Here is a 17,922-nt window from a genome sequence, read left to right as displayed (position 1 = left end):
TAGGAAACACCAGCTAAAATCGCTTCAAACTTTCCTTAAAGTAATTATTACAGTGGTGAAAAGCAACAACTACAGTAGGCTACAGTTAATAATCAGTTAATACTACAAACAGCTGACGATAACATAATTGCACTAAAAGGCATCGTTTTTATAATCTTTATCTTCGATGCCCAGAGACTGAAAAATGTATATGTAAATCTATTTCTAAGCCAGTATTTCTGTAGCTGAGCAACGTAATAATATTGTAACACCACAAATTTATGTTGTTGAGGGTATCTTAACAGAAACGTGAGCGTACATAAATTGATTGTTGGATTTCAGCGCAGAAAGTCCATATTTACTATTTTCCCCATGAGCTACGAATGGAGCAGAAGACCCGAGCGTTTCAATGGATGCTGTTTTGCGAGACAATACAAATTTAGCTTTGGAAGGGGAAACGCAAATTGCGCGACTGACTGCGGTTGATTTATTTTCTTTGTTGCGTAAATGTGTTAAAACTGTTTGGCAACTAGTGGCGAAAAACAAGTTGTATGTGTTGACGACCTTCGAAGATAATCCCGCTAATGAAATGACAAGCGGACATTTGTTTTTGTGTTTGTATTTCACAAAGCAGCCATTAGAAGCTGTCAACAAAAGCAATCTATTTTATTTGAATATTTTATATTCTTTCTATTCATGCATTGACTTTTTTTAATCTCTGCAAATGCAATCCTTTTAATTTAAAAATGTTTAATTTCTCATGTTCTTCAACGATGCTTTGAAGATGTTTTGCTCCTCATGAATTAGAAATATGTCCCCACTCTAAAATATTCTGACTACATGCAGATCTGAATCTAGTCACTTGTCTGTCACATGTACTAATCACACACAGTAAATAAAGTTGAAGTAAGAAACAACCTGCAGATAGGTCATGTGTCCGGAGCAAGTTCAACTCCAGACCCACTGATGCAGCGCTTTGGTGCTCCTGTGGCGTCCCCTGGCCAAACCCGGCTGTAACTGCAACATGGCGGCAGGGGGCACGATCTGGAAGGCCAGTCTGGGGGACAGATGTAGCTTTACATTTTGAAATTCATGTGTATGCTGGACATCTAAATAGGCCCCCATAATAAACAGTGGAAAACAAAAGTAATAGACTATAACAGTTTATGAATGTTTATTTCTGAAGATCCACATCTTCCTTAAAACCAGAACTATATAGAAAAGCTGAAAAGACACTAATGAGCATCAGAAGGAGACCGTGGAGAGGAGCGCATCCCTTTACCAGACGAACCCCCCAGTAGAATCTGGGTCAGTGGGCGGCTATCTGCCCTGACCAGTTGAGGTGAGAGGAAATAATAACAACAGGCAGCGGCTGTCCACATGTTTACAGGTATTGTGTATTGTGCAAAGGTTTTCAGGCTCTGTCCATGAATGATATGTGCACCTGTAGATACAAGGCTCCACTGAAGTGTAAGACTTTGTATTTTATTTTATTTTTATTTTAGCCAAAGAACAGTACTGTATCGTGTTCCAGACTGGTGTATGTAACGTTTTTAATCCCAACTATAACCAATGTCAAAACCATTTCCTGCCGATTTGATTTAGGTAGATAACATCTGTGAGGCTTATTAGCAAAACAATAAGATGGAATTGAGGATGTGGTTAGCCTAGGCTAGCTTAGCATAAGACTTATTGTTTAGTTCATGCAAATGACAGTTGGTGGTTTGTGGTCTGAGGGATGTCACATCGAGGCTGACAGGTTTAGTTGGCTCACCGCCTTAAACAAAACCAAAACCTGTGTTCATCCACCAGTGAGCTGGTTATTTGGCCAGGTAGACTGCACAGATGTGCACAATGAACAAAATATTATTCGATACTATTTCCATCCACTTTTAGAAGTTATGTATGTACATTTCCAATCAGTGAGGACATTGTACAATTATAGATGGAGGCAGCCTTGATGCTGAGCAAAGCTAGGTCTCCAGCCTTGGCTAGAAATAAAAAAAATCGGAGTAAATCACTATAAGTCTGTATCACATCAAAGCAGTGGTGAGCTGTGATGGCTCCAATGGTGAAGTGGCTGGGCTGGAATCTGTGCCAGCTCACTACCAGATTAGAAACTTTCCCTGAGGTGAAGATCGGCAACCTGCCTGCTTTCCATGAACCTCAGGAACCTGGCTGGTCACTGGCTAACACAAATATGATTGTGAAACTGTGAGTTTGGAAAGATACAACGATTCTCCATGTCCCTCAGGTATCAAAGTTAATTAAATAACGGGCACCTACACAGAAAAATAATACGAAATTATGCCCTCTACTTACTCGAGTGTGAAATTCTCAGAAGCAGGATGAGGACACAAAGCCAAAGTTCCAACTAAGGTTTACACCAGCAATGACAAGAGGCCTTTTAAAAGGAAGGTTGCTGTGAGATGGGTTGCTTCATGCAAAACAAACCCTGCAGGAGCCACGCTGACCTGGAGCAGAGGGTCATTTAAACAAAATGGCAACATGACGATGGAACAGGACAGATTATGAAGGAAGTTTTGCACCTTACATTCCACAAAAAACAAAAGGAACGTCAGTATATAAACAATTGGCGCTTCGTTGACGCATCACCTAAATGCCAGTAATCTGACTAGCTGTAATCTATCAGCAACACTCAAGTGATTTTCTGTGTTTGTCGTCATCGTCCGAGGAGAAACAGAAAACCTCTGTAGTGTTTCAATTTAAACGGTTCAGACGGTTACTACCTCACATCTATTCTGCTGATCATCTTCCACTGTCGCCATGGCAGCGGAGCACAACACCTCATCACGTGGGGCGGATGACATAACCTCTCTTTCCAGGCGCCGAATCACTTTTTCCCAGAGCAGCGCCGTGGACCACAGGCCTGGCCCACTGCTCTGCTTTTGTGTTACTTGAGGTAGAACAAACCAATTGGCCAAAGTCAGCAACTCGACAGTGGCCCGCCTGGAATACTCATCAAATGGCAGCGTTTCCAGAAGAAATGCTCTCACCTTATTTTAAAGTGGCTAGTTTTCCCAACGTACTGTTTTCCATTCATTTAATAATGCTCTCCTCTTTCCTTCCCCCCGTCCTCCTGTTGGGTCCAGCTTTCCCTCGTCTTTTTCCATTGCATAACTGCTGCCTCTCTGCGTTGGTCGGATAGTCTCTTGTGGCCAACTGCTTAAAAGCCTCAGAAAGTCCCACCATTATTATGACTTCAACTTTCCACTTTATGTGTGTCCTAGCAGAGGGAACAAAGTATTATCCTGACAGTTAGCATAGCTGTATGATGTAATCTGCAGTGAGTAGAAACCCTTGTGCAAGAGTGACATAATAACTAGTTTACTAGAAGTGAGACGTATTGATTAGCTGATTTGTGCTGATTTGATCATATTTATCCTCAATATTTTGCTAAAACTGTGTTGTAGTTTGAACTCCGTCCACGCCCCTTTCCATGTGGTAATTTGGTTCATGAACCTGCATCAATTACTTTAATGAATGACTTGTTCTCTTCTGCAAATTACATTGTATTTTTTTATAGTAATTAGTAGAGTAAGTTCAGTTTTGAAAAGCTACATTATTATTTCCAAACTGTCCCACACTAAAAAAGCAGCAACTTGAGAAAATTAGACCTTACCAAACACGTGTGTTTTCTTCTTTCTATTGCTCAGCTGACATTGCAAAACTTAATAAAAACAATGTCACACAGATGATGCTCAAATAATGTAAAAGAATGAATATGTACATAAATAAGTTGACAAATTCGTAAAACTTCCTTAACGCTTGTGTACGCGCGAGAGGGTAGGAAATCTGCACGCTCTTCTGATTGGACAGGGTCACGTGACGTCACATGTCAGGAATAAGGAAGTCCTTGTTGTTGCTGGCGCGAAGTTCAGAAGTTACTAAAACAAACAAGCGACATGGCGGACAATCAGCCCAAATCCAAGCTTAAGCGAAAGAAATGGGCTGTGGAGGAGATTCACCGGGAGGAAACCAGGATTGGGACGACGAAGAGGGATGACTCCTTACTGCCTGGTGACGTGACGGCTCAGACGGATCGGTTGGTGCTCGGTTTTATCAGTTCATACTCCTGCATCCGCATAAAAAAGTCGTCATTGAAAATATTAAATGCATTTTATTGTTCTGTTCATTTGTCCTGTATATGTAATACGTTAATATGTGAAACATTCCCCTCATGACATGGCAAAACAAATGAACACATTTGTGTTCATAAAAAGAGTTAACAATGAAATAGTTCTACTTTGACACAGTAAAATAAACGAAGGTAGTAAAAGAGGAACAATTTCTTAAAACCTGAAATGAAGACAAATCGATTGTGAAATGGTAAAAACTTTTAATTTAGCAATGTTGATGTTAAACCAGTTGGGATCAGTACAAACACACAAATAAATACAAAATAATAGCTTCAAAAGTACAAGACCAGTTTAATTTCCTCTCAATACCAACAAAATCAGACTTGGCAGGATTTACCAATAAGCTGAAAGGGCTGTTTTCCTAGACTCGACAAGTGTAGGTGATAAAAGTGTCATTTAATGTTGGGCTAAATTCATTTTTTTTCACCAGAACAAGCGTGTTCTCCCGGCAGCAGCCAAACGGGAGCGTGGGAGTAAACATGAAGGAAAGTAAATAACACAGGAGCAAATGCGCAATGAACGAACTATAAAAAAACTGCATAGAATCGGTTCAGTGGTCTGAACCATTATGCACCAGTAAGTCACAGAATGTTGTTGAAATAATACCGATAAATTATGTGGTTTACTGGTCTGTACACTGGGACACATCTTCTTTTTCCATTGGCACCACTATATTAAATAGATGAAAGCACTTTCATAAATGTGTGACTGATTAAAATGCACTTATTGCAATGCCCTCAGATTCTGGTAGTGACAGGCGAAATCTCTTTTTACACACTGACATTCTCAGTCAACTAAACAGTATGTTAAAGCTGGAGCTGCATTGAAGACAAACCCACTGATCCCGTGGCAGCTGTGTGAAACCGACAGTATGTAATATCTGATTGCAGCTCAGTGAGTCCAGCAGCACCATGGTGGAAGAGAGAGCAGCTGCCTGCTGCAGAGAGGCTGTGGATGCTCACACTAAGGTCTGCTCTGCCGTACCTGGACAACCAGCACTGGGATCTGGTTCCTGATTTTCCACAGCCATCTACAATAGTAGGTTTCTATCAAATGAATGTAGCGAATCAAATAATCTCAAGAGTCAAGAAGAACAATTCATTAGATACTAACCTCCTTGCCCTATCAAGTTATTAGTTCAAAGTCATTTAAACAAACACTGCCCAAAATTTACTAGTGAAAGAAAAATAAATGCTCAAACATTAAACACTATTGCGTCAAACCACAACGCTATTAAAGCTATGGTTAATTAGTAAAATATCACATAAAGCAAACTTACCCAGTGTTCACACGGGTTAAACTATTGAAGGATGAAGCAGCCACATGAGACCAGCCGTCTTTTGATGATTGTAAAGGATTTTGTACAGTTGGATTTAATAGACTTTAATGCAAAATGGATTAGACAGATTATTTAGACCACCAGTCTAAAAACATAAGTGGATGTTATTTTTTTTAGTTTTATTCACAGTATGCCACTTTAGGCATAGGCATTATTTCAGTTGGTAAAAGACCTTGAGTTTAAATGCTGGTGTTGGTACTAAGTGTTCTTTTACTTTCTGTATCATGTTAGAAACCAACAGCATTGAAGTTAGAAGAACAGCGGTGGTGTGACTTAAATGAAGAGGTTTCCCCCTTTCCTGAACCTGCTCCTCTCAGGCTCCAATCCTCCCAGCAGGACCTGTCAGTACACACCAAACCTGTACCAGACCCGCCTGACAGACAGCAGTCACTGCACAGCAGGGAGAGTCACGATGGTAAAACAACAACAACAACCCTTCAAAGCCTCGCCAAAAAAACACGGCCATCCCTCCACTGCTGGGAGACGGCTGCACCACCAGTAGGATCCTCAAATGTTGGGAGTGAAGCAGGAAGAAAAGGTGGGGAGCAAGGAGAACCACAAGCCGTAACTGTCAACAGGCAGCTTCACACAAACGAGATGAAGATGTCTGACAGCCGGGTTTCTCTCCAGAAGGGGAGTGAAAATAAAAAGGTGGTGGTGATGGAAGATAAAGCAGCAGAGGAGGTGCAGGATGGAGGAGGAGGGCTTCAGAGCTGCCCCATGTGCCTGATGGTGTTCCCTGTTGGGTAAGAGCTGCAACAAAGCTCATTTGTTATATCTCTGCAGTTTCTTGGGTGGAGTTTTAGTAGCAGTCATAAAATGCTTTATAATATGGATTTGTATGCAGACTGGCACTTTTTTATCTTTAACACAGTGTCTTTGCTCTTAATGTAAGTTGATAAAACTCTTAACTTTTTGAATCAGCAGACAATATCTATAGATTGAGCTTAATCTATCAACTACAGATGAAATATAATATCCAGCTGCCTAATAGTTCATCCACAGTCACTGTGTCTGTACATTTGACAAATGGGCAATTTAATTTAAATGGCTGGCTTGAGAAAGGTTTTTGACTCCCATATGGGACCTGAATTCATTAAAATCCAGATTAACAGAAATAAAATGTAGATCTATACAAACAATAACACGCAACAGTATAGGATGAGATAGTGAAGCCAGGAAATGACTTCACCATTGACCTTGTTAGCATGCTAACAACAGCATTTAGCCTGCATCTCTGCTGTGTTTGTGAGCTACTACCACAGCCAACTAAAGAAAAAAAACAACAACATGGCAGCGTATGATTAGTAGAATTTTCACTGCTGTGACACTTAAATGTTTAGTATTTATTTTCTATTGTTTTGACCCTGATGCTTTTGACACGTGGGCATGTTTGGATGTTTTGATAAAAGCCAACGTAGCCCGGCTGTATGCGTATGCAAAGGTGTGTTTATTGAACGGTGGCAGCAACAACAGTGAAGCTTCATGTCCCCGTCTCGACCAGGTTCACCCAGATGGACTGTGACGGCCACCTGGCCCAGTGTCTGTCAGAGATGGACGTGGACTTGACCTGGTAAGCCTACGTGATGCTTGTCTGGCTCCTGTCCAGGGAGTTTGAACAGCCCAGATGCCCAGAGACTGCAGGACGGCGTTGGAAGGAGGACACAGGGTGACAGGGTGTTCACTGTGAGAGACTCAAGGGCACACTGGGTTTTACCTCAAGGTGAGCAACCCAGAATATTTACGAGCTGAGGGAAACACTGTGAGAGGAATATTTGCTATACCTCTATATCTCTGGTCGATTCTCTTCCCGGGTTCAGTTTATATTTGCTAGACTCTAAATGCCAAAATTGGATTGCTTAACTTTTCCACTTGGCCTCTGGTGCCTTTGATTCCAGCTGGTCAAGAGGATCTCAAAACTAAAATGTCAGTCCAACCCGCCTTGCCCTCCTCTGGGAGATGGGAGACCAAAATAGAAACGGGCTGCATCCATTTTACAAAGCTGCTTCTCCAAAAATATATTAAGGCTGGCTGCTTTATTACATGAATCAAATGAGAATTGCACAGCTGCTTTGATGGGTATTGTTATCATGACGTCCTCTGATCACTGCATCATCATTTTACTAAAGAGTTGACTGATGTTGAAATAAACAGTTTCAGGACTTTGTTGTACACATGCAATGGGTTTACAGAGTGTATTTTTTTTTACCCAGTGTCTCAAACTGCTAAGTATCTTGAAGCAGTGGTGTGTGTTTTCACTTCTAAAGCATCCTGCTCAGAATGGATAAAAAATAAATTGACTAATGGAGCAGAAGTGCAACACAGAGCGATGGAAGGTGTGTTTTTAATGCAGCCAAGCAATATAAAAGATATATGAAGTAATGAATTTGTCGAGCCTGGTCTGGTGGAGTGTCTTGTTACCGTCATGTCTGTACAGATCATGTCTGGCAATAATCCATGCAGCCAGAGGCACCAAACACAGTCTACCAGTCTACCGTGCGTGTACTTTTTTTTTTGTACTTTTAGAGTGCATCCATCCATTAGAACCTTCTACTTCCAGCCTTTATGCCAAGATAGACTAGTTATATCCTAGCTCCAAGCATGAGCTCTGAAATTGACGATAAATAAATGTTTCTGAATGATAAATGTATGTGTCAAACACAAGAAGTAGTTTTAGGTGATTCATTTCACTTACTTGATTTTCTAGTCTTCCAGTGTGGACAGTTAGTGGTGATCAGAGGATGTGCTGGTGCACGAGGCCAACTCCAACACAATACATTCACAGACCGAACGTGCAGATAGCAACAAGATAATGTCAAAGAGTTCTTTCTGCTGTGGTTGGCAAAAGGAAGCATTGAGTTCACGGAAAACCAGTATCGCTTTTAATAATTACACATATTTACAAAGATGCTGTGAAGCAAAATTAAGCATATGCAACCAGCATAATGTTAGAACAAAATCATAGGCTAAGTTCATCCAGTTTCAAGATTCAATTCATGTATTTTATTTTTAATTGGCCTTCGCTGTTCTGTGATGTGGTTTCAAGGACACCCAGTTCATTCATTGGTCCCTCTGTAATAAAAGAATGCCACTAAAGTTTGACTCGGGCGGTCAACTGAACTGACTAATAAATGCAGTGTGTGTGTTTTCATGATGGTGGCCTGATCAGTGATTGTGGAGCTTCTGTTTTATCGCTTTTCCTTTCCTGCCTTTGACTGATACCCTGACTATAATTAATCCTATTATGTGGTGAAGAATTGAGCATCGGTTCGATTTCATCAAATAATTCCCAGCCAATTGGGAGCTCTTCTTTCCTCGGTAGTGCACAGATCCATAGATCAACACAAAGCTTGTATCCGAGGCTCAGAGCTCCTCACAGGCGACTTTAATCCGTGCTTGTACTTCATATTCACAGATGAGTTGTGCATGTGTTTGATATCGTCCCAGCCTTGTAGTTGCACTAAGCTCCTACGTTGGTTACACATGTCGTGTGCTGTACACAAAGGTGGCAGTATATTGACTTCTACTTGCCTGAACTACAAACCGCTTTCGTTTTAGTGTGTACACATACTAATGGCCTTTTGAAATGGTTTTGAACACCAACATCTGTGGAAACGAAAGTTCTGAATTGGAAACCCTTTAGTGAATCATCATGGTGCAGGAGTGAGCTAAGAGCTTGGCGAGCTGAGCCTGCAAACCGCTGACCACCATGTGTTGAGCTGGCTTTACACTGGGCAACTGTTGTGCTGTCAGCTGGAGGTTACAGACTACTTCAGAACATTCAAGGACTTTCGATTGGGGGGCCTGTAGTTACTCCAATGGCTTTAAACCTATCCATATTCAAACAGCAAAAATGTACCAAAACCTTACATGGAGGAATATACATGAACCCCATTTTATTCGAAACTTAGTTTAAAGGTTGGCTCCTTCCAGTTGATTTTGTTAAAAAACCCTTGTTAAATCTAAAGTAGCCTTCGAGATCACCTCCACATCAAGGTGCGGTACAGTATGGGTGAGAGCGTCCCTTAAAGTTACAGTTGACACTGATGATTATCAATACCAATAACCTGCCAATATTATTATGGTCCTTAAACGGTTTAAAATGTCTAAAAGTAACAACAAATAGCCAAAGTTACTGCCTCAGCTGTAGGCTATGTTGCTAGAGAACTATGTAGAAAGCCTGTACTTCAGCTTTTAGTGAAGAAAATACCACTTACATGACGATAAAATGATATTAATCTGAATATTGTATCTGTAATTTATTTAATCCACTTTTAGGGAAACATAGAAACCTAATGGGAAAAGGTTTGTATGTTCCTCATGCTAAACCATCATTTTTTTAGAGCCACTGCTAACAACAGGCCATCTGTTCTTTGCCATTACGCTACATCTTGGTTGTCATTAAATATCTGACAAATACTCCGACGTGTACAAAGACATAAGCATTTTTGGATCAATGCTTGAGGACCTTTTTCTTGCCCGATTTTCAAAAGCAAAACACGATTATTACCGGCTTGTTTTTTTTTTTTTGTTTTGTTTTTTTTTGTTTAAGAACAAAGGGAAAACTTTAAGTAAAACTTGTACTAAGCTGCTGTTGCCTCCATGTAAAACCAGCCTCAACGCAAAGATGGAATCACACAATGTGCCCAAAATAGGAACGGAGGCACGTTACCACAAGGCAGGCTGACCAACGGGGTCACGTGATATTTTTCATTCGGCTGCAGATGGTCACGCAGTGGCAGCTGGTGTGGAAGAGTCCGAGCTCGGCCAGCAAGCCTGCGCACACTGTGGAGACCACAGCCAGTCAGCGGCTCCTGATATACGTGTACCGTGGCCTTCTTTACGCTACACTGACTCCTCTCGAACTGCTGGAGAACAAAATGATAGTTTGGCATCAGGAAAACTTCACGACTAAACGCATCGAGCCCAACCCTTTTCGCCGTTCACCCTTGCCTGTGACCTCTTGTCAGCTTAGAGGCCGCTCACGGGAGTCTGTAGGCCGGTTGTACATTATCAGTACTGATGCATTAAAAATCTGAAGTTCGGATGAACACTGGCAGAGTGTAGCCGTGCCTTCAGCTGGTCTCTACCATCTGAAGCTGTGAAGGGTGAGAAAAGTGCAATCAGAGATGCGGTGATTAATTTGATCTTTGAGGCACTTCTTAAATAAAAAGTCATCTCCCAGTTAGCGTTTCTTTCCCCCTATTGTTTGTGGAATTTAAAACAACTAAAAAACTTGTGATTTAGGATGAAAATGTGCCACTTGCATCAATAAAAAAGGCATCAATTTTTTAAACATTACCTACATTATAGTACACAATAACTTATTTTTTTCTTCCTTTGTCATTGTACATTCTTGTTTTGTTTGAGTCCCCCCCAATAAACAAAACAAAACAAAAGACGGGGCCTGTAAAACTTCAGGACTGTCATATCATCCAGGGATGAGCGACGGGTTGAAATGTGTTCACGATGGCAGGCACAGAATGAAACAGTTCAAATTACAAAAACCAGTCGTGCTCTGACGGGAGAACGGACATTCTGAGACTGAGAAAGCAATACAACTGAAGAAAATCAAAAAGGGAAGGAAGGGAAGAACAGGGACTGTTCTTCCAGTTCAGTGTCTTCGTTTTCTCTGTAGATACCAAGGAACTGGAGTTTGGTTCCACCAACAGAACAATCCCAGTGATCCAGGAGGCAGACTGGCCCGTTCCCCCGCTTGCTTTGCCTCGTCGACAGGTCCAGAGAGAGAGAGTTCGTCCTCCCTGTTGTCCTTTCCTCTTCCCCCTCCTCGCCTTTCAAAGTTGGCTTGCGAGTGGTTTTTGGCTAAGACGGCAGCTTGGACAGACAGTAGGTGGGCGAAGAAGGAAGCTGGTCTCTCCTTCATACAGACTCTTCTGTAGATAGCAGCAGGGGGTTGATGTATTCAAATCCCTCGAACTCTGACTGGTCTATTCTCTTGATGACGTCCCTGAGGAAGACAGAGAATTAGAGGTGTTGTTTCATGACAAACCGGAGCACAAACAAAGGCAGGACGTGTTTGATCTCTACAGCACAGACACTGAATTTTATGGACCTGGCATCGTTGCTTCCGGCTTCCTTCTTTAAAACAACTTTTGCAGCTATCTATCATGGGAATAATGTCAAAGCTGGCAGCAAGTTATTAAACAGCAATGACCAGGGGGTCAAATGCATATTTAACATTATCACCAAGGTGAAAACCGTCATGTTGGCTTCACTACCCAATACAACCTGGGAACCACCTGATGCATGAGCTGATTTATCCTCAGTGCGCGGCTTCAGGGCAGATGGAGAAATCAGTGGAGGAACTTCAAACTGCTTCGTTCTCCTTTGTATGCCTCTTACCATTACCAAAGGCATAATCACAGGTAAATGGAGCGGAACCCCATAACTAGTGGGCTCTGAGTCGCTGAGTAAAAATAAATATCCTCCCCTAGCAACACTGCTGGCTTCTCCTCCTGCAGCAACAGGCTGTTTACTCATCTGCGTGTGGCGATGGCAAGACACGGAACTCGAGTCCAAAAGCCGGGCCTCTCACTGGGAGAAGCTTAGCAGCTCTTTGCCTACAGACAGTAGAGGGCTTTGAAGTTAAAACAATAGGTGCGTTCACTGGACTTCCCCCTCCCGCACCAGGTGGGTGGGGGGCGCCGTCGGTGTCGCACAGGTTGCAGATCCCACCCACACGGAGCGCCAGGGTATGAATGGAGATGAATAACACGCCACACTGTCTTCCTTTCAGTTCGCCAGGTGGAATACTTAGGAAGCAAATACTTTTCCTCCATCTGATCCCATGTGAGGCTCCCTCTCTCGCTCCGTAGGAGGAGGTCAACCACCAATACAACAATTACACTTAGAAAACGATGTTTTTTCTATTTTGGAGCTTGGGAGAAAACGGGGAGACAGAGGAAGAAAGACCACAGCGAGGGCCACACAAAGGAGGAGGGAGAAGGTTTGGGAGTTGACCAAAACAAACTGTGTCCAACCGGCATTACCAGATGCAGAATGACGAGGAGGGAGCGATGAGGGACCGAGGAGGAGGGAGCCGAGTGGACGAGCGAGGAGAGCAGTTTCTTTTTAGAGCAGGGTACTTTTAGGGAGTCACAGTCCAGTATTTCACAATGTGAAAAGGAACAGACCTGCTCCCTGTCGGGTCTTCATTTCATTTCATTTGCATCTGTCAGGTCTTTATTTCACATCTGTCTCCCATTTTTGAAACCCTGCGATGATGAGTATGAAATCTACATCCTCAGTTTCTACATCGACTCTTACCAGCACAATCAGCGAAAATCTATCCCGACTAGCACACGACCCAATTGGCGTGGCATCAGCACTGATCTCTGCAGATGAGCGCGACACGCTAACTTCAAACACGAAAGATGGTAACCATGGAAACCCCCGAAATGCAAGACTAAACTCAAATGCCACTGATGAAAGCTGGACTAATTTGTTGTTCTTAAAATGTTTACAACACTCAACAGTTTCCCAGACAAGGAGGGTCATTCCACAGCCTCAGGGGCTCGTTCTAGGGCCAGTCCCTGCTTAGGTGTCCGGCCTGAGGCTGGCATAACGCAAATAAAAGCCTCCGCTTCCCTTCCCGTCACCACGGACCCCCAGCAACACTGGCTTTTACCGCTGCAATGTAAATCTAGCGTGGCCCCCCCCCTCCCTGCGGCTCTCGCTTCCCTTTCTTCTGGTGCCAAGCCCGTCACGAGTGGGAGCGAGGGGAGACTGGAGAGGTGTGTGAATCACCCCGTCTTCGCGGGAGTGGGCGACGTCAGCCCCTCTCCTTGGTAACAGCGGGAGAGAAAGGGATGGGGAGATAAAGTGCGAGACGACGGGGAGGAGGCTGCGTTTGATGTGCCGCGCTTTTTGATGCCAGGTTGATATCTCCACCGCTGAACTGGCAGGGAGCTCTCCGCCCCGCTCTCCCACTCGCCTCCCTCCTCCCACCCACCCCTCTCCACGATTGCCTCCCCAAAACTCTGTCAGGGACTCCCATCGTCAAAGCCCTGTCACAAATGAGCTGGGACGAGCTTCAAAGCTGTCTCGCTGCAGCCCCTTAATGAGCTGCGAGGCTCACCCACTTCCCAGGACGGATTGAACAATCGGCGCCGAGCGAGCGAACGAGCGCAACCTTCAAAACTGGGAGCCAGAGCCGCAGACGCTACCCAATGGTTCCTGTCACGAGTGCAGAGCATGATGGGCATTTAATAAGGCTCCAATTAACAAGGGGAGCTCCTGCCACTCCACGCCAAGAGTGTAGATGTACACGTTCAAATCCTGCAAGCGGAGAAGCCACATTCCTGTCCGTCACCGCCGCACCCAGTCAACACCTGCAAGGAGTCGGCTCCAATCACGCATCTTATTCTGCCTGATTTTAAATCCAGAGATTTGATCTGTTTGTATCGCGTTGTGTGTTATTTTGGATCTCAAAGCTTCGTTGGGCTTCAAAGTAAGCGCTCAGCAGCTTGTCTCAGAGCACTTAACCCTCCATCCGCGCTGCTCATCAAGGGCAGTGTGGCCGTAACAGCAGCCGAGCGGTGTGCGGAGCCAGCGTGAGGCCGCGTGGACCCCCGCTGCCCGTCACACTTTTGTGCATGCAGCCAGATGACCACTTGATTTGGAGCGCGCACAATCCCTCACACCTCCGAGTGCAAGGAGGGCATCAGAGGACGCTGAGCTCCGGCTGCAATACTCAAACTCTCCTGAAACTCGAAGTCTAGTTGTAAAGAACAGAGCGATTGCTTGGATTTTATTAACCTTGCAGGACTGAATGAGAGCCGTCACCTGTATTAAGCAATTCAGTGTTTTCTCCTTCTTTCAAGGACAAATACAATGAAAATGAGTTGTGAAAGCTTTGCTGGGTCCTGAACTGCTGTCTTCTCTCAAGATAATTGTGGCTACTTTGCTTGGTGTTAAAACTAAGCGGAATTTTTCTCAATGTTCTTTTTCCTGCCGCTCGTTTCGTCTACACGTGACAATAAACATCCGTTCTTCTGTGATTTTGTAGAAAAGCGAAGTCAGGAGGAATCAATTCGGACTTAGGACAATAAATTCTGTTTAATTTATAGGACATTGACGAGGAAGACCATTAACACCGATTCGATTGCAGATTACAATCCTTACTAATCCTAAATGCTAATGCTAATAAAGACCCGGACTCTTAAGTGGATGCCGTATTGAATTTACAGTTAAGCGTCTTCTCCTGAGCAGCGCTGTTGAGAAACAGCAACATCAGCCTAATAAAAGCTCTGCAGGAAAAATAGAAACGCTGGAGCCTGAAAAATCAATCCAGCATGGATTTAAATGAAAATGTTGTCTAACATAAGCCGGCTAATATCTATTGGCAGGGTCTGTCAAAGCCTTATGGAATCCATTTTGTGACGGCGCAGGGAAAAACAGGCTGCGCTTGTGTTTTCATGCGGCGGCTGCAGACAGTCTGCAGCAGCGGAGCCCGCGCCGCGTCTGTTGTGGTGCCAGATCTCCTCAGCCGTTCTCTCTCCAACTTTAGTCTCCAACAAGGGCGTCCTGTCGGATCCTGAAGGCTCCGCGTTTGCACAAAGCAAAACCTTCCCCGGCGCATAGAGACGTGAGTGTAGGAAACTCGAAGGGGAGAGTCGGGGGCGGGTCCTTTACTGCGTGTTGAGGTGGGACTGCACCTATTGTGTGTGTGGGCCTCCGTCTCACTGTCACATGATCAGTGCGGTCTAACTGAGCAGAGTTTCACCTGTTTTACCTGCACGACACGTGGTGATTTAAACCTCAAACACAACATCTACAAATCCAGCATTTCCAACCTTTGGTCCTCAAACTCTAGGTTCAGACGTCACATTAGAATCAAACAGGTCGTGGTCTCCCAGGTACAATAGATGGAGGCAAACATGAACATCAGCTCTCAGCTGCTGCTCCCATGAATATAAAAAGTAGTTTTAGATTTTTCATGTAAAGAAAACAACCCATTCAGTTTTAGTATTACTGAGTTTCCCTTCAATGATATTTAAAGGATTTAAATTACTTTTAATTCAAATAGGACAAAATGTCCAAATAGTTTCTCACATCTTCCACTTTAATTTATTTCCCTGCGCATTTAAGACCTGCTGGATTTAATAGTTTCTTCTTGTTTAAACACCAAGTTCCTGCTGTGGATAAACTGCATGTTTCTCTCCATGAGTGTTGTTGTCAAGCGAGGAGCTCTGTGACTGAGTCACCCGAGGCTGAGCTGGACACACAGTACTTACTCATCATCTGGCGTTAGCTGCACCGGTTCATTAGTAAACTGTGTGTCAAAGTTTTCGAGGCCGTAGTCGTCAGAGATCTGAGGTTTGAAGGGCGGCGTGACCTCTTTCTTCTCCAGCTGAAGGAAAACAAACACATAAAAATGCATTACGTACAACGACTGTTTTCACTCAGTAATTGAGAGCGGGAGCGATGCAGGGAAGAGCTTCGCGAGCACATGGAGCGCTTTGAACAGCGGCCGCGTCGTTGTCTGAGCGGAGCCGCAGAGGCCAACGCAGCTAATTACCTAAAGGGCCTAGTGGCGCTGCTGCGCCTCCGCTAGGTGTCAAACGGATCGGGACCTTTGAGCTCACATCAAAAGTCCGAGTTCTGCAGAATCCAGCTTTTTTCTCTCATTGTTCGAGTCGCACCATTATTTATCGATGATTTACTCAAAGGTTGATAATCATGCAACTCAGATCGCCAACATTATTCATTTCTGTCATAGGAAATGTTCTTCACTCATATACTGTAACTAACAATCATTTTCACTTTGGTAAAATGTTCAGTAATTTTTCAGCTGGTGCTTCTGGCTGCTTGTATACCACAAAGTACTGTACAACACAATGTACTATAGAAATACTCCACTATGTAGCATAAAAAACCCATTAGTAAACGTACTTATTGTGTAAATAATCAAACATTACTTCATTAAGATTTTGTTTTTACTGAAGCTTTTGAATGTTTGGAATCTCAGAAAACAATCTGAATGTATTACTGTAACTGCCCCCCCCCCCCCCCCCCCCCCCCCCCCCCCCCCCCCCCCCCCCCCCCCACCCACCGCTGCCGACACCCTGGAGACGGCCACTGTCTGAGGCCACTGTCGCCACTCAGCCGCTCATAAACCGGACCATCATTAGCTTTGGAGATATCGACCTGCAGTCTGATCGCGAGAATCCTGGATTCTGTGAGCATCACATTGGATCACATACAGTCATGCTGCCGTTCTGTGTCTGTTCCAGCGCAATAGTTTCACTGGCTTCATCTACGCATTAGATAAACGCTTTAAGAGCCTGCTTATCTTAGCTTCACTTAGATGTGGACAAACAGTTTAAAGCCTGACTTGCTACTTAGTCATTTGTTTTGACCAACGACGTCACCAGCCGTCGATTCATTTGCACCAAACAGCACTTTGACACTGGCGCGGCCCAGCTGATCCCCAATAACATCAACACAGAGCCCGTCTCTTTTTCCATACGCTGGGACGTGCCCCAGCAGAAACGGGCATCTTGTTCCAGCACTAGTGGCAATGACGGCAGGACTGAAAAAGGGAGAGAAAAACAACAGAATGGCGAAGGTTCAGCCAGCAGAGTAATTGTGCCCATGTGATTCAGCAGGAGAGGTTTTGTCTGGTGTGTTTCCATGGTTTCACATCAGTCCCTCATCTTGTTAAAATGTGCACTGAGGACATTTTCTGTGAACACAGTAAACACGGTGCTTTCCGTGTTCGGCTTTAGTTTCCTCCATCTAAGTACGCGCCGGGTCTCAAAGACCTCGCTGGAAGTGGGCTTAGCGGATTCATTCGTATCGAAATGTATAGAATTGATCTACAAGCAATTGTCAATAACGACGTTCAGATGCCTAATGTAGGAAAATGCAGCTTTAATCACAGCTTCCAGGCTTCTCCCTGCGAACCTCTTACAAGCCGATCGGGCCCATTTACCTCGGTCTTCCTGGGTCTTCAAGCTCTGGCAGATTAGATGGAAAGTGTGTGTGAATTGCCATCTTCAGCTCTCCACAGATGAAAGTCTGGGCCTGCGCTCGGCCACTCAGGGCCAATCAGAGAGCTGCGTCGCTGCTGGGGGGGGGGTTCGGGCTGACGCCTGCTCTGGTGCCAGTGCCTGAACCAGCTGCTCAGCCAAACCTCAACTGCAGAGGTAGCCTATCAGAAATCACTGGTATGGGCTTTTTTTAAAGACACCGACCGGCTACATTAGCCATTTCTCTCCTTCCTTCCATCAGTTTATCCCATCTTCCCCTAAATCTCCCTGTTTGGCCAAATTCTTGTTCATCTTTCCACCTACACTTCGTCAGCCTCACCCCCTCACATCCTGTCTCCGTTCTCCTCTCCTCTCATTCACCTCAGTCTTACTCATTCTCAATTCTTTTATCTCTTCTTCACTCCTCCCCCTCTTCCTCCTCCCCCAGTCT

The 17,922-nt window shown here is 44.1% G+C and overlaps 2 protein-coding genes and 1 long non-coding RNA gene across 6 annotated transcripts in view; 1 reads left to right on the top strand and 2 right to left on the bottom strand.

Moving 5' to 3' along the window:
* Positions 1-469: 469 nt before the first annotated feature.
* On the bottom strand, positions 470-3,779 carry LOC114858629 (uncharacterized). Its single transcript, XR_003786410.3, has 3 exons — positions 3,623-3,779; positions 2,997-3,226; positions 470-2,896 (listed from the first exon to the last, which is right to left on the bottom strand). It is a non-coding gene; the product is annotated as an uncharacterized LOC114858629 (long non-coding RNA).
* A 36-nt stretch (positions 3,780-3,815) lies between these two features.
* On the top strand, positions 3,816-10,043 carry si:ch73-70k4.1 (Fanconi anemia core complex-associated protein 20). 2 transcript variants are annotated; one of them, XM_055510507.1, is made up of 5 exons: positions 3,907-4,045; positions 4,570-4,715; positions 5,030-5,177; positions 5,710-6,224; positions 6,983-10,043. In XM_055510507.1, exons 2-5 carry the CDS (start codon positions 4,708-4,710, stop codon positions 7,053-7,055), a joined length of 744 nt encoding a protein of 247 aa, XP_055366482.1. In that variant the 5' UTR covers positions 3,907-4,045; positions 4,570-4,707; the 3' UTR covers positions 7,056-10,043. The 2 variants fall into 2 exon arrangements, with proteins under 2 accessions (XP_029011916.1, XP_055366482.1); XM_029156083.3 differs by lacking the exon at positions 4,570-4,715 and having other exon boundaries at positions 3,816-4,045.
* prkcz (protein kinase C, zeta) overlaps positions 8,338-17,922 on the bottom strand; it is a 52,849-nt gene continuing 43,264 nt past the window's right edge. For all 3 annotated transcript variants that reach the window (XM_029156080.3, XM_029156082.3, XM_029156081.3), the window contains 2 exons: positions 15,735-15,850; positions 8,338-11,446 (listed from right to left, as the gene is read on the bottom strand). In XM_029156080.3, the coding sequence (XP_029011913.1) occupies positions 11,359-11,446; positions 15,735-15,850 (204 nt within the window). In that variant the 3' untranslated portion in view covers positions 8,338-11,358. The remainder of the gene's footprint in view (positions 11,447-15,734; positions 15,851-17,922) is intronic.

Source organism: Betta splendens, chromosome 7 (genome assembly GCF_900634795.4).
Source record: "Betta splendens chromosome 7, fBetSpl5.4, whole genome shotgun sequence".
Classification (NCBI taxonomy): Eukaryota; Metazoa; Chordata; class Actinopteri; order Anabantiformes; family Osphronemidae; genus Betta; species Betta splendens.
This window is presented reverse-complemented; position numbering and strand designations above follow the sequence as displayed.

Bases quoted from the DNA above. Each gene is read 5' to 3' on its own strand.
- si:ch73-70k4.1 (XM_029156083.3), top strand. From the start codon at position 3,906: ATGGCGGACAATCAGCCCAAATCCAAGCTTAAGCGAAAGAAATGGGCT. The intron at 5,178-5,709 runs GTAGGTTTCTAT...GTATCATGTTAG, and splicing joins TTCCACAGCCATCTACAATA to AAACCAACAGCATTGAAGTT. The intron at 6,225-6,982 runs GTAAGAGCTGCA...CGTCTCGACCAG, and splicing joins CTGATGGTGTTCCCTGTTGG to GTTCACCCAGATGGACTGTG.